The 15652-nt window shown below is 47.0% G+C and overlaps 2 protein-coding genes across 4 annotated transcripts in view; one reads left to right on the forward strand and one right to left on the reverse strand.

Annotated features, from left to right (window-relative positions):
• Positions 1–15652, reverse strand: part of BID (BH3 interacting domain death agonist) — a 90270-nt gene that overhangs the window by 34815 nt on the left and 39803 nt on the right. The gene's annotated exons all lie outside the window — the stretch shown is intronic.
• Positions 1–15652, forward strand: part of BCL2L13 (BCL2 like 13) — a 54463-nt gene that overhangs the window by 19420 nt on the left and 19391 nt on the right. For 2 of the 3 annotated variants that reach the window (XM_058656132.1, XM_058656134.1), the window contains exons 3-5: positions 7856–7951; positions 10284–10440; positions 14692–14761. In XM_058656132.1, coding sequence (XP_058512115.1) covers positions 7856–7951; positions 10284–10440; positions 14692–14761 — 323 coding nt within the window. The remainder of the gene's footprint in view (positions 1–7855; positions 7952–10283; positions 10441–14691; positions 14762–15652) is intronic. The other variant, XM_058656133.1, reaches the window with a different exon arrangement.

Genomic DNA, 15652 nt, shown 5'->3' on the forward strand with positions numbered 1-15652 from the left:
AAGCTGGCACTTTGAGAGGAGAGGATTAGCCAGTCGAGCTAATGTACCAGGCCTGGAGCTGTTGTTTCATTCCTCATAAGGCTGGCATGGCAGGGAAATGGGATGGAATAGCTTTTGCATCTTAGACATGCAGCCCAGTGTCTGTTAAGGAAGTGCTTGTCACTTTCCTGCCTCTGTCACAGTGAGTACTCGCTTTTGTCCTACGGTGATGAAGCAGTGCCTGGGAAAGAGCAGGCACCCTGAAGTGGCTTGGCTTTATCTTGTTGTCTGTGGATGAGCAGTAGAAGCTGTGCGTCTCGGCGCCCCTGGTTCTGCCTTGCGTTTGGCTGGGATTCTGGCAGGGCAGACGCAGAGCTGGTCACAAGGCCCTTTGCCTGCGCCCAGCTAGGCACTGCTCTGGCTGTACTCAGTACTCATTCATCACAGATCTTCAGGGAAATGAAGAGCCTGGTTTTTAAGATTTGGTCAATACGTATCTGAATCAGCAGCCTTGGGATGTTCAAATAAGCTTGTGTATCCATCTTAGAAATGAGCCACGTTTCTCGAATGGCTCGGAATTATTTCGGAATTATTGTTCGAAACCTTCCAGGGCTGTTGGAGTGACCGTGGCTCTGGGCCGCGTCCCAGGAGGGTGGACTCTGCTGAGTCAGTTGGTTTATCTGCTGTTTACCACACATTTCTTATATAGCTGGAAACTTCTCCACACTGCTAAGCTCATCTGCAACCCCCCAGCATTTATTCAAGAAAGGTATCGCAGACTGGGGTTTAACCCCCTGCACCACAGCACTTCCCCCCTAAAGTGTTTGGGTGCTGACCTTGGCCCCCTGCACATTCAGTCAGGTTACCCAGTGGCGCAGAGCTGTGGTAGATTAACCAGGTGGAAGAGGAGTAGGTTGTGCAACGAGTTGGGTGTGCGGCAGTCAGTAAGTGGGGGAAGAGAATTAGGCTATGATTAGTGAAGTTTTCTTCCCCCCCCCCCTTTTCTTTTCTGAAGATTCAAAATCATTTATTTGATTTGAAAGACAGATTATAGAGAGGAGAGACAGATCTTCAGTCATTGTTCAGAGGCCGCGGTGGCTGCAGTGGTGCCCATCTGAAGCCAGCCTCCAGGAGCTTCCTCCGTGTTTCCCATGTGCATGCAGCGGCCCCGAGGACTTGAGCTGTTCTCCGCTGCTTTTCCAGGCCGTAAGCAGGGAGTTGGCTTGGAAGTGGAGCAACTGGGACCTGAACTGGCACCTCCAAGAGATGCTGGCACTGCAGGAAGAAGCTTAGCCTGCTCCACCACAGCACCAGCTCCAGGATTAGTCAAGTTTTCTAACCGAGGCTTGTGGAAGTCTCAGGAAGTTCCATGAATACCTTGAAATTTCTTGCCAAACATCTATAAAAGGGAGCAATTTTTTCAGATTTTCTAAGGGACTAAGCTTCAGAAAAACCTCAGAAGAGCTGTGATTAGTTTATCATCACAAAGGCAGACTTTTGGGTGTTCGCTTTTACATCACCCACTTCCTCAGGCGTGGTAAGAGGCAATGTTAGGTAATGGCTAAGGGTCCGCCCCTAACCAGACTGCCTGGCTTTGTGTCTGAGCTCTGTGGTCCGTGGGTCTTTGCCGATGTATTCTCTGCCTTCGTCAGGAGGACAGTGGCAGTCCATGGCACCGGGCAGTGGGGTGAAGGTGTAAGGAGGGCGAGAAGGACAGCGTGCTGGGTAGAGGGCTTGTTATTTCCTATGAAGCCAGTATTACTATGCATGGATGCTACTACAACTACTCAGTGTTACTTTATTTTTTTTTTTAAAGATTTATTTATTTTTATTGGAAAGCCATATACACAGAGAGAAAGATCTTCCATCTGCTGAATCAAGCAGTTGCAGTTCCTGGAGCTGTGCTGATCTGAAGCCAGGAGCCCAGAACCTCCTCTAGATCTCCCACGCGGATGCAGGATCCCAAAACTTTGGGCTGTCCTTTCCCAGGCCACAAGCAGGGAGCAGGGTGGGAAGTAGGGCCACCAGGATTAGAACCGGGGCCCATATGGGATCCTGCTGCGTGCAAGGTGAGGACTTTAGCTGCTAAGCTACCACACTGGGCCCATATATATATATATATATATTTTAAAGATTTATTTATTTGGAAGTCCAGGTTACACAGAGAGGAAAGGAAGAAAAAATGTAGAATCTTTGATCTGCTCGTGTGTGTGTGTGTGTGTGTGTGTGTGAGAGAGAGAGAGAGAGAGAGAAAGAGAAACAGAATTTCTTTCATCTGCTAGAGAGGGAGAGAGATGTTCCATCTGCTATTTTATTCTCCCAAATGGTCGTAGTAGCCGATGTAGTCCAGGCTAAAGCTACCTGGGTACAGGAACCCAAGCCCTTAGCATGCACTGCATCGAAAGTGGAGCAGCTGGGACATGAACCGGTGCCCATATAGAAAGCTGGTGTTCAGGAAGCAGCTTTTCTTGCTATGCCACAACTCCAGTCTCCTCCCCACCTCCAGTTTTTTTATTTGTTCGTTTTTAAAAACAGTAACAGAGATCCAGGAGATACTCCATTCAATTAGCTTGCTTCCCAAATGTTTGCAACCACTGGGGCCGGGCCAGCCTGAAGCCAGGAGCCTGGATTTGCATCCACAGTGGATGGCAGGGGCTCGGGCTCGTTAGCTGGAAGTTGGAGCACAGGAAGAACAGCCAGGACTTGTACTCTGATATGGGATGCCAGCGTTACAGGCAGCAGCTTCACCTGCTCATCACAGTGCTGGCCTCTGTTCATTGGATTTAAAAAAATGATTGGACCACATGGGACCTGTGTCGTGGTGTAGGCACTTGTGTGCCTGACTTCTGTATGGTGCTGGCTGCGCTGCTTCCAGTCCGGATGTCTGCTGCTGGGCCAGAAGGGCATGTGTTTCTTGCGTATGCAAGCCTGGGGCAGGCTCTGAGCTTCTGCCTGGGATCAGCCCAGCTTTGGCTGCAATGGGTATTTGGGAAGTGAAGTCATGTATTGAAGGTCTCTTTCTCTCTCTGTCTCTCCTTATCTCTATAGCTCTGTCTTCTTAAAAATTTATTACAAGAAATGAATGCTCTATTAATAAGCAGAAATGGGATGAGCATAACTTATAAATCACATTAATTTTACTGAGGTAAAGAAATCATTATGAGGCCTGGCAGGGTAGCCTAGTGGTTTAAGTCCTCACCAAGTGTGCCCCCGGATCCCATATAGGTGCCAGTTTGTATTCTGGCAGCTCCACTTACCATCCAGCTCCCTTCTTGTGGCCTGGGAAAGCAGTCAATGATAGCCCAAAGCTTTAGGGCCCTGCATCCATGTTGGGAGACCTGGAAGAAGCTCCTGGCTCCTGGCTTTGGGTTGGCTCAGCTCTGGCCGTGAATCATCAGACAGAAGATCTTTCTCTTTCTGTAAAATCTGACTTTCCAAATAAATAAATAAATATATGCATATATGTGTATATATACATATACATATTTATTTATACATATATACATATATTTTTAATTCTTTTATTTTGATCATCTTTACAGAGTTGATTAGGGCACAAAGGGTCAAGGGTTACAGGAAAGTGGGTAAGACCATTGTTTCCACATTAATATTTTTTTTCTCTGTATCTGGGGTAAGGGGAGAGATAAAGGGAAGAACCCCACGCAGCCTGCCACCCATCCCAGGTCCCTGACGTGGGGCATGCTCTGAGGGTCCTGCTCATGCAGTTTTGATAGTTCAACAGTTCTGAATTGCTGCCAGTCTCACCGTTCCAAGCGCAATGAACTCTTCAAGAATCCACTGGCTGACCTAGTCTCTTCATGGTTGGGGTTCTGAGATCAGCAGTCCAGTTGGAGGGATCTCCAAAGAAACTTTGTCTGAGGTGATCCCAGACCTGATTTTTGTGTGTGTTTGCCAGTACAGGGTCTGGCACAGTCCGTCGCCCCCATCAGTTTATGCATATGCTGGTGGTTGCGATTGCTGGGTCAGTTCTGTTTCTAGCTCTGTCTTCTACGCAAACCAATGGGTGTTGCAGTCCAGCCCGATCCTGCCCACTTCATACTCGGTCCTCACACAAACCAGTGGGAGCTGCAGCCTAGTCGGGGAGACTCCCCATAAACCCCACCAGGCCTGCCCCCTACCATGATTCCCATACTTGCCACTATGTACTGCAGACTTGTTCAGTCTGTTCCACATCCCATTTGGCTCTTGTACCTGTCAATGAGCATTGAAGCCTAGTTCAGCCCGACCTGCCCTGTTATCCAGCCCACACACATGCTGGCAGGTGTTGTTCTGTCTGGTGTGATGGTTCAGTGACTAAATCCTCACATTATAAGCGCAGGATCCCATATGGATGCCAAAGACTTTAATTGGAAAGAAGAAGAGTTAGAAAGATCTTTCGTTCGCTGTTTCATGCACCAATCCGCCGCAACGGCCAGAGCTGAATCCTGAAGCCAGGAGCCCTTTAGCTTCCTCCGGGTCTCCCACACTGGAGCCAGGTCCCAAGGCTTTGAGTCAGTCTCTGTTTTTGCAGGGCACAAGCAGGGAGCTGGATGGGAAGTGGAACAATCAGGATACGAACCGGTGCTCATGTGGGATCCTGGTACGTGCAACATGAGAATTTAGCCACTAGGTCATTGCACCGGGCTCTATAAATACATCCTTGAAAAAAGAAATAAGAAAACACAGAGGGCATGGCGTGTGGGCATAGGCTAGTGACTAAAGACCTCACCTTGCCAGTGCCAGCATCCCATATGGGCACCAGTTTGTGTGCCGGCTGCTCTACTTTTCATCCAGCTCCCTGCTTGGGTCCTGGGAAAACAGTGGAGGATGGCCCAAAGACTTGGAACTCTGCGCCCGCATGGAAGACCCAGAAGAGGCTCTGGGCTCCTGGCTTCAGATAGGCTCAGCTCCAGCCATTGCAGCTACTTGGGTAGTGAACCAGCATATGGAAGATCTTTCTCTCTGTCTTCTGTCTGTGAATCTGACTTTGCAATAAAAACAAATATATCTTAAAAATAATAATCAGTATGACTGGGCTGTCATCGTGGTGGTGCGGCAGGTTAAGCTGCCATTGGCGATGCTGACATTGCACATGCGCACTGGCTTGTGTTCTGAGTGCTACACTTCTTCTGATCCATTTCTCTGCCAGTCAGCCTGGGAAAATGTGGAAGGTGCTACAAGTGCGTGTGCACCTGCCGCCTGTGTGGGGGACCTGTTTGAACTTCTTAGCCCTTGGTTTCAGCCTGGCCTTGTCCCTGGCTGTTAAAGCCATGTGAGTGGACAAAAGACATCTCTCTGTCTCACCCTCTCTAACCCTTTACCAATAAGTAAATATTTTTTTTAAAAGAAAGATAAAGGATTTATTTATTTTTATTTGAAAGCAGATTTAACCAAGAGAAGGAGAGACAGAGAAGGTGGTGTCATCTGCTGGCTCACTCCTCTAATGATTGCAATGGGTGGAGTTGAGCTAAAAGCCAGGAGTCAGGAGCCTCCTTTGGGTCTGTTACAAAGGTCCAGGGTCCCAAGGGCTTGCACCATACGTTGGTGTTTTCCCAGTCCACAAGCAGAGAGCTGGATTGGAAGTGGAGCAGCCAGGACACACGCTGGCACCGATTTGGGGTGCTGGTGGCACAGGGTGGAAGACAAGGCTGACGGTCACCATGCTGGCTGCATCAAACAGATCTTAAGGCGTGGCCTAGCAGCTAAAGTCCTAGCCTTGAACGCCCCGGGATACCATATGGGCGCCGGTTCTAATCCCAGCAGCTCCACTTCCCATCCAGCTCCCTGCTTGTGGCCTGGGAAAGCAGTCGAGGACGGCCCAAATCTTTGGGATCCTGCACCCACGTGGGAGACCCGGAAGGGGTTCCTGGTTCCTGGCTTGGGAATCGGCACAGCACCGGCCGTTGCGGCCACTTGGGGAGTGAATCATCGGATGGAAGATCTTCCTCTCTGTCTCTCCTCCTCTCTGTATATCTGACTTTATAATAAAACTAAATAAATCTTTAAGAAAAAAAAAGATCTCAAAGAAAGAAAAAAGTCAGTATGGGCCTGGTACAGTGGCCCCAGTGGCTAAATCCTCACCTTGCATGCCCTGGATCCCATATGGGCACCGGTTCTAATCCCAGCAGCACCGCTTCCCATCCAGCTCCCTGCCACACACTGCTTGTGGTCTGGGAAAGCAGTCAAGGACGGCCCAAAGCCTTGGAACCCTGCGCCTGCGTGGGAGATTCAGAGGCGGCTCTGGGCTCCTGGCTTTGGATCGGCTCAGCTCCAGCTGTTGCGGCTGCTTGGGGAGTGAACCAGTAGGCGGAAGATCTTCCTCTCTGTCACTCCTCCTCTCTGTACATTTGCCTTTCCAATAAAAATAATAGCAGTAAAATAGATTTTTGAAACAAATCTTTACATAAAATCATTGTGCCCAAAGTGGTCAAATGTTAGCGTTCATTGTATGTTGTAGACTGTAGCAACTCTCAGCTCTGTTCAAATGTTTGAGAAGAAAGAAGAAAGAAAATTACAACGCATGTAAGGAATGCTAGTTTACATTTAAAAACTGTGTCGGGGCTGGTATTGTGCTGCAGCAAGCTAAGCAGCTGCTTGTGCTGATGGCAGCCCCGTGAGAGCAGAGGTAGACTGTGGGCTGCTCTGCCTCGGGTCCAGCTTGCAGCTCCTGTGCCACGGAAAGAAAGCAGGAAAAGATGGCCAAGTGCTCAGACCCGTGCCACCCACGTGGGAGAGCTGGGTGGACTCCAAGTGAGTAGCCGGAGGAAGAGTGTGTGGGTGTTGGTCTCTTTCTCTGCTGTTCTTTCAAATAATTAAGATATATCTTTTGCAAAAAAAAAAAAAAAAAAAAAAATGAGATACAGTTGGGGACTTGTATAATTTGTCTGTCTGTTGTAAAGATCTATTCATTTATGTTTGCAAGGCAGCTGGAGAGATTGATGTGTCTGTCTTTTCATCAACTGGTTCATTCACCTGAGAGCCACAGCAGGTCTGAGCACAGCTGAAGCCAGGAGCCAGGAACCCCGTGCCCATCTCCCACGGCAGGTCTGAGCACAGCTGAAGCCAGGAGCCAGGAACCCCGTGCCCATCTCCCACGGCAGGTCTAAGCACAGCTGAAGCCAGGAGCCAGGAACCCCGTGCCCATCTCCCACGGCAGGTCTGAGCACAACTGAAGCCAGGAGCCAGGAACCCCGTGCCCATCTCCCATGGCAGGTCTGAGCACAGCTGAAGCCAGGAGCCAGCAACCCCGTGCCCATCTCCCGCGGCGTGGCTGGGACCCAAGCACTTGGGCCATCCATCTTTGTTCTCGTGCTCAGCCTTGGGTTGCTGCTGTTACGAGTGCTGGCCCGACATACGGGATCTGTATCATTTGAAGCGAGGGGATAGGCAGCTTTCGTGACTGCTAAAATAGCACGTGTGTAAGCATGTAGTTAAAGCAGCACAGTATGAGAAGGAGAGGCCTGTGCGCATTAAAGGGGTCTTGGGAAGCTCCTGCTGTGTGTTTCTAAAAGTTCCTCTTTTCCTTTGACCTGGCAGGAACCTGCGGAAAGGGAGGACGTCCCTCTCACTAGATAAGCCCAAACACTTCAAATTATTTTTTCTTAGTGGTTGCAAAAAGTATCTCTGTTTTGGTACACTCCGCAGGCGGAAGCCAGGACCCAGGACTTCATCAGGGTGTGGCGCCTGGGAGGCAGGAGCCCACACAGGCTGATGCTCTGAGCAGACCGCCTTCAGGGAGCCAGACGAGCAGCGGATGCCGCCATGCTGGCCCCGGCTTCGATGAAGGATTTGGATATTCTGACAGTTAAAACAGTCCTGTACGATAATGATCTTTTTCTCTCCTCTTTTCCTTGCTAACATTTCCAATTGGTTTCAGGGCTGGCTTCACAGTCTCTGGATCAACAAGTTTCACAAAAGCTTAAATCTGAAATTGAAGAAGAGCTGAAATCCCTGGACAGAGAGATTTCTGAAGGTCTGTTGATTTCTTTTCTGTTTCATGTGGTTTACTGTTGGTTTGATTTGATCTCCACAAGAGTGTATTCTAAACATTACTCAGTTTGATTTACACATCATTTTTTATTTTTCTTAATTTTTATTGCAAAATCAGATACATATATATAGAGGAGGCGAGACAGAGAGGAGGATCTTCCGTCTGATGATTCACTCCCCAAGCGGCCACAATGGCCAGAGCTGAGCCAATCCGAAGCCAGGAGCCAGGAGCTCTTCTGGGTCTCCCACGCAGGTGCAGGGTCCCAAGCCTTTGGGCTGTCCTGACTGCTTTCCATATGGGCGCTGGTTCTAATCCCGGCAGCCCCACTTCCCATCCAGCTCCCTGCTTGTGGCCTGGGAAAGCAGTCGAGAATGGCCCAATGCATTGGGACCCTGCACCCACATGGGAGACCCAGAAGAGGCTGCTGGCTTCAGATCAACTCAGATCCAGCCGTTGCCGCCGCTTGGGGAGTGAAACATCGGATGGAAGATCTTCCTCTCTGTCTCTTCTCCTCTCTGTACATCTGACTTTCCAATAAAAATAAAATACATCTTTTTTTTTTTTTTTTAAGAATGTGATTTAAGAGGTACCACATTAGTAAAAGTGATGGATGGTTTAGTCAGGAGTTGCTTATTTATCATTTTCTTTTTAAAAAGACCGCTTATTTTAAAACAAGTTTTTTGAAGTTTATTTTACTTGAAAGGAAAAGTTAGAGACAGATAACCTTCCAGCTGCTAGTTCACTCCTCAAATGGCTGCGACTAGTAATGCTGGGCCACATCAAAGCCAAGAGACTGAAACTCTACCTGGATCTCCCGTGTGGGTGGCAGGATCTCCTGCCTGCCTGGGCTCTGTAGCAGGGAGCTGGATTGGAAGTGGAGCAGTCAGGAGGGACACTTGAATGGGTTGCTCTACAACGCTTGTCCCTGAAACTTTTTTAAGCCAGTCATTTTTTTTTTTAAGATTTATTTATTTTTATTACAAAGTCAGATATACAGAGAGGAGGAGAGACAGAGAGGAAGATCTTCCGTCCGATGATTCACTCCCCAAGTGAGCAAAACGGCCGGTGCTGAGCCATTCTGAAGCCAGGAACTAGGAACCTCCTCTGGGTCTCCCATGTGGGTGCAGGGTCCCAAGGCTTTGGGCCGTCCTTGACTGCTTTCCCAGGCCACAAGCAGGGAGCTGGACGGGAAGCAGGGCCGCAGAGACTAGAACCGGCGCCCATATGGGATCCCGGTGTGTTCAAGGCAAGGACTTTCGCCGCTAGGCTACGCTGCCGGGCCCTAAGCCAATTATTCTTGTTGATTTGAAGGCCATAGAGAAAGGCAGAGAGATGGCTTCCGTGTGCTAGTTCACCCGCAAATGCTGGTAACAGATAGAGCTAGATGAGTCTGAAGACAGGAGCCAGGAAGCATGTGGGTCTCCTAAGTGGCTGAGCTGCCACCTGCCGCCTCCCAGGCCTGTTGGCAGGGAGCAGATCAGAAGCAGAGCCAGCAGCTGAATTGTGCCTCCCACGTGGCAGCTGAAGCGCTGGACCGTATGCCCATCTCTCGTTTATCATTCCTGTTCAAAGGTGTATTGGTTTTTAATTTTATTTTAATAGGTATTACAAAGGGCGGGGGGATTGCAGACCCATGTGGGCCTCCAATTAGGATGGAGAGAATGGAGTGAGGGGGAGGGGTGAGTGAATTAAATATTTCGGATTTCCTTCCTGTGTCCTTGGAAGTGCATGCTCCTTGCTGCCGGTCTGTATCAGCTCCCAGGAGTCGGCGGTTGTTTGATGTTGCCGTCGAGACCCCACTGAGGGGAAGAATGTTCTGAGGGTCTTACTTGGGTGGTCTTGATTGTTCTGAGAAGTTGTTGGCTTCATTGTACCAGAGGGGAGAAATTCACTCTAAATCCTGTTGGCTTTCTGTGTCTACTCGGCGTTCCACAGACCTCGGTATTTGCTGTAGAGCCTGTAACTGTGAGGGTGCTCGTTAGCAGGAAGCCGAATCAAGTGGAGGAGTTGGGACTTGAACTTGGCACTCCCAATACGGAATTTTCAGTATTCCAAGCAACACCTGCTCTCAAGATTCATTTGAGAACAAATCCTTTTGAAAAAAGTAGAAGGTTTATTTTTAAGGCTAAGATTTTCTTTCCATGCAAACTTCAGCTCTTTTTTTAATCTGAGTTTACGACTCAAGAGTTTTTACAGGAGACATCATAGTCTGTAGTAATGGTACGGCCCTTTTCAGGGGCATGCGCGTACAGCTTGGTCCCGCAGTATAGCCCGTAGCACTGCTCACTCAGGATCTTCTTTGCCTTGTGTTCAGCCTCCAGCAGCACTGGTTTTGACCGTCATACTTCTCCAGTGTTTAGCCCTGCTAACCCGGAAAGCTCCATCGAAGACTGCCTGGCCCATCTTGGAGACAGAGTGTCCCGGGACCTGAAGGCGCCTCTGCAAACAGCCCTGCAGCTGCTCCTCAGCCAGTGAGTTCCCAGTGCCCGGTGCCCTGTGGAGCTCACGCAGCACTGGTTGGTTAAGGCTTTGTTTAGGTCAAGAGTGTCCTTTCTTTTCACACTTTGCTATCCTTTTAGCTTTTCTGCTTTCTCAAAGCATCTGTCTCTACTTTGAGTGAATCTTTACATCAGAGCAATGATGTGCCTGTTTCATCACAGGCTCGATCATTTGTGCTTGTTTGTTGAGCTGTCGGCCATGAACGCATGCCGTTGCGCTTGTCCTGAGCACTTCTGGGTAGCGTTTTCTGCAGCCAGCATAGGTAGTGGCTGGAGCTGCGCATTGTCTTATGTTATCAACATTGTATCTGTAGTTTAGATACCCGGACTGACCATTATATCTGCATCCCAGACATCGCTGAGCTCTGGGGTTGCACATCTGTCCCTGGAACTTGTGCATTAACAATGGGACCTTTTTTCCTGACCGTGGAAAAAAGCTAAATGCAAGAAGCTAGTGATAAAGCATATTACAATGGGATTAAATCACTTATTGTAAATCTGAAAAAATTAGTCTTTCCTAATTGTTTGCTCAGAATGATAGAATTGGTGTGAATTACAAAAATCTGAGGGGATTTCAGAAAGTTCATGGAAAGAGAATCAAGTGGTAAGTTGATTTTGGTGTCGAAATTTTTTATGATTTTTTTGGATTTCTTTTCCAAAGGAGAACATGGCAGTTCGCACACAGTCTCCATCCACTTATAACTTCGGCTTTGGCCTTTTGTTTTTCTTTTTGTTTTTTTACACAATATGTATCTTTCATGAACTTTTTGAAGACCTCTTACCTTATTGAAGATTGACAGCTCCATAAAACAGGGCAAAAAATTCTTTGCTGAAAAGGCTCGGCTTCACGAGTCAGATTGCTTGTGTGGTCATCGCTGTCGCCCTCTCAGGTGGACAGGGTTTATCCTTGACCGCTTGTTAGAAGGAAACAGTTTGGGTTTTCGAGGGATTCACTTTATTTCTGGGCTTCCTGATAAAATGAGCAAATAGGAAAGTCTTGACTGCAGTAGAGAAGGAGATTAAATCATACTTGGATTTTCTTAATTTTATATGCAGAAAGGTTTAAAAATAAATGGCGTGTCAGAAAAACAGGGGATTCAGATTTAGAGCAGTGGTTTTCTTTTTTTTTTTTTTTTAAGATGTATTTTTATTACAAAGTCAGATATACAGAGAGAGGAGGAGAGACAGAGAGGAAGATCTTCCATCCGATGATTCACTCCCCAAGTGAGCCGCAGTGGGCCAATGCGCGCCGATCCGATGCCAGGAACCAGGAACCTCCAGGTCTCCCACGCGGGTGCAGTGTCCCAAAGCATTGGGCCGTCCTCGACTGCTTTCCCAGGCCACAAGCAGGGAGCTGGATGGGAAGTGGAGCTGCCCGGGATTAGAACCGGCGCCCATATGGGATCCCGGGGCTTTCAAGGTGAAGACTTTAGCCGCTAGGCCACGCTGCCGGGCCCCGAGCAGTGGTTTTCAAAGAGTGTTCCTAGGAGCCTTGGGCCCTGAGAGGCTGTGAGCCATCGGGGGGTGAGGGAAGGACGGGGTCAGTGGGCCTCATGGTGCCTTTCCAACCCTCTTAAGCCAGAACACTTAAATCTTCATGGTTTTCGCATATTGAGGTTGTTTGTAGAAAGACACTAGCTTTTTTTTTTTTTAAAGACATTAGCTACTTTGGTTTTAGAAAAAGAAGAAAACCAAAAACTTGTAAAAGCTATTGGCACTGGGACTATAATAACAGATTTATAAGCAAAAGATACTGTTTCCAACTTTGATATAAATGAACTGTGGCTCTCAGTAAACCATTTCAGTGCTTTGAATAAAACATTTTGCTCTTTTTATCTGTTGATTCTCTATCTTGAGTTCTGTATTACGTTTGTCTTCGGTACTGTGTGTGTGAGTTACCGTAATCCCCCTTTTCTTTGCACGGTGTTATACCCCCACTCGGGCTGATCACTCATCTTAGCCTCTGTGTAGTATTTTCCCTTTCAGTGTTTTAATTTGCACCTTTCACGTGTTTATGTGCATGTAATCTTTGAAATCATGTTTCGTTCTGAAGGATGCTAAAGGATTTAGCTCGATAGACCCCGGTAGGACCTGCTTGTGACCCCCCCAGCAGCAGCAGAGAGTTCAGGGAAGGAGATGGAAGTACTGGTCCGTGCAAGTGCAGTTTCAGGAAGAATCTAGGTAGGTCAGCTCTCTGGGATCTGCTCAAGTGTAACGCTTAGAGGAAACTGGTGCCTAGCCCGAGGCTGCTAAAAATGAGTGAGGTTACTCTAATGAGGCTGTGATGTCAGGGAGATGTTGTGTACTGTGTACAAAAAGGGCATCCCTCATATCCTATTTTTCAGTGTGACTGCACTATGAATTCAATACTGAATTCTGTAGAAGAGTGATATGTCCCCAGAACCTTTTTTCTGAAATCTCTAGCTCAGTGCTGCCCTATCGATAAAACCCAAGTTGTATGTAAGTAATTGAAAATTTTCTGCCAGTCACATTAGGAAAAAAAATGGAGTCAATTTTTAAGTTTTTAGGAATGTATTTTTAGCCTGGTATATTCAAAGTGTCATTTCAACATCCACTCCATATAAAAAATTAATGAAATATTTTCCATTCTTTTTTCTTATTATTTGAAATCTAGTGTGTATTTGTTATCCCTCCAGTTGCACTCCAGCCACCTTTCCAATGCTCATTAGCCACATGTGACTCCTGCTCAGAGCTGTGTGGCATGTGTCGGAGCCGTCACTTGAGAGAGGAGAAGCGTGGCCTTTGGAGCTGGCTCTAATTGGGTAGGCAGCCCCACTTGGCTGCTCGCCTGCCATGTGATTTTACAATGGTCTGTTAATGTTTCAGATTTATTTTCATGTATATATCGCAATAATGCGTAATAAAATATAAATTCTGAAATACATAAATCCTGCACAGTAAATGGTTAGTCTAAATTGTTCACAGGCCAAAGAGTTCACACATCAGAGTGGTCCAGCAGATATGCCTCGAAAAAGGATTTAGAGGGCCCGGCGGCGTGGCCTAGCGGCTAAAGTCCTCGCCTTGAAAGCCCCGGGATCCCATATGGGCGCCGGTTCTAGTCCCGGCAGCTCCACTTCCCATCCAGCTCCCTGCTTGTGGCCTGGGAAAGCAGTCGAGGACAGCCCAATGCTTTGGGACACTGCGCCCGCGTGGGAGACCCGGAGGGGGTTCCGGGTTCCCGGCATCGGATCGGCGCGCATTGGCCCGTTGCGGCTCACTTGGGGAGTGAATCATCGGCCGGAAGATCTTCCTCTCTGTCTCTCCTCCTCTGTGTATATCTGGCTGTAATAAAATGAATAAATCTTAAAAAAAAAAAAAAAAGAAAAGAAAAAGGATTTAGAAATTTTATGAACTTCTCCCCTCATTTTCATATTTCTGTTCTTAGTTTATCCCAAAAAGGATAGAAGGAAGGGGAGATTTGTATTAAAACTGCCATCTGTGCTATGGATGCCTTCATACTTACTTGATAGCGTATTTTTGTGTTTTCAATTTACATGTGAAACTAATTCTTAAAGTACAGGATTTAAAGTCCTTTGACAGATTAGTGAGTGTTGTCATCACTCAAAGGTGTGAGTTTTGGGTGTGATTACGCAAATAATCAGAAATACTTCCATGTCTACCCTCCAGAATTTGATATCATAATACGTTAAAGACAGGACTGCAATTACTGGTCTTGCTTATTCCAGCTCCAGGTAGTCTCAGTTTGAAAAGTCTTCCAGTGGCATGTCTCTAGTTTTTAAATAGTTTAGACTTTCTGTTTTTTAAAAAAAAAAAAAAATGGGTCAGTAAAATTATGCTTTCAGTTTCACTCATTTTTATTGGTTAATGTTTGATCTTATATATCTTATATCAATAAGTTAAATATGTATCCGTAGCATAGAAATTCTGCCAGATAAATTGCAGGCAATAACAGGACATTTCTGAGAATAGGTGTTTATATTGCTGTGTGATTAACCACATTCTCAAGCATGCACCTCAGCCTAAATACTAAAAACATACAACCAAATGCATAGCAGCTCACCAAATGCATAGCATTTGGAAGCTCACCAAATGCATAGCAGCTGTGGAAAAGCTACATCTCATGCAAAGCGATGTGTTGAATAATCCTGTCACTTTAACCGAGTTCGGTGGGAGAGCAGTGACCGTATGTTTGTTCATCTGGAAATTTAGTTTTTCTTTTTCTTTTAAAAAAAATCTCTGCAGGCCAGTGACATATGAGGCATACCGTGAGTGTACGCTGCAGGCTGCCACCCATGCCAGCGGATGGAATAAGGTATTCTCCCCATTGTCTTTCCTTGTGTGAGATTTCTTTGTGTGTGTTAATAATAAAGGGCAGGTGGAATTGATGACGTCATTCAACAAGCCATCAGTCCGTTCAGTTCAGTTGTGCCAAGTGGACATTTTTGGTTCAACCTGGTTTTGTTTCGAATGAACACTGCCAGGTTCTACTCAGAAGTAAGTGTCCCTCGGTGTGTGAGCTTTTTGCCCCTGTCCTGAATTTCCTGTCACTCGTTTCTGTGCAGTTTTGGTGTGGCGTTTATCTTCAGTTAATACTGATTAACACGTAGGTATGTGTCAGGAGGGTGCGGGGCGGGGAAGAGAGTCTCCTGTGGTTTTCTGAAATGAGTAATGACGTTTGTATCTCACATTTCACAGACTCTGGTGTCCTGTCTCATTTGATCATTGCCGACGGCATGATGGATTTTGTTTTGTTAGGTCAGGCTACTCATGAAAAAAAAAATGTGAAATGATTGTTGCTTGACCAGTGCGTATTGGGACTGAACTAAGATCCTTAGATTCTTGCCTCAATGTTGTTTTCTTCCCTGCTGTCCTGTACTGTGTATCCCTTAGCATGGGCCGTAGTATTCATCACCTTAGAGACAGGCTAAGGAGGATGTCATAAAGACGGCTTAACACAATAAGAGGAGGGGGAAAAAAGCTCATAGATGGTCTAGTGCTAGGGGTGTGGCAGTTCAGTACAGTTACTTTAACAATCCCTCTACTTAGAATCATCCATACCATCTTCCCTTGCTGTCTGCAGGGATCTGGTTCCAGGACTTCCCAGAGAACCAGAACTCAGGGGTGCTTAGAACCCTTATAAAATGGCATAGTATGGATCCGGTGCAGTAGTACAGCGGCTAAAGTCCTCGCCTTTTGTGCGCCA

This window comes from Ochotona princeps, chromosome 27 (assembly GCF_030435755.1).
Source record: "Ochotona princeps isolate mOchPri1 chromosome 27, mOchPri1.hap1, whole genome shotgun sequence".
Classification (NCBI taxonomy): domain Eukaryota; kingdom Metazoa; phylum Chordata; class Mammalia; order Lagomorpha; family Ochotonidae; genus Ochotona; species Ochotona princeps.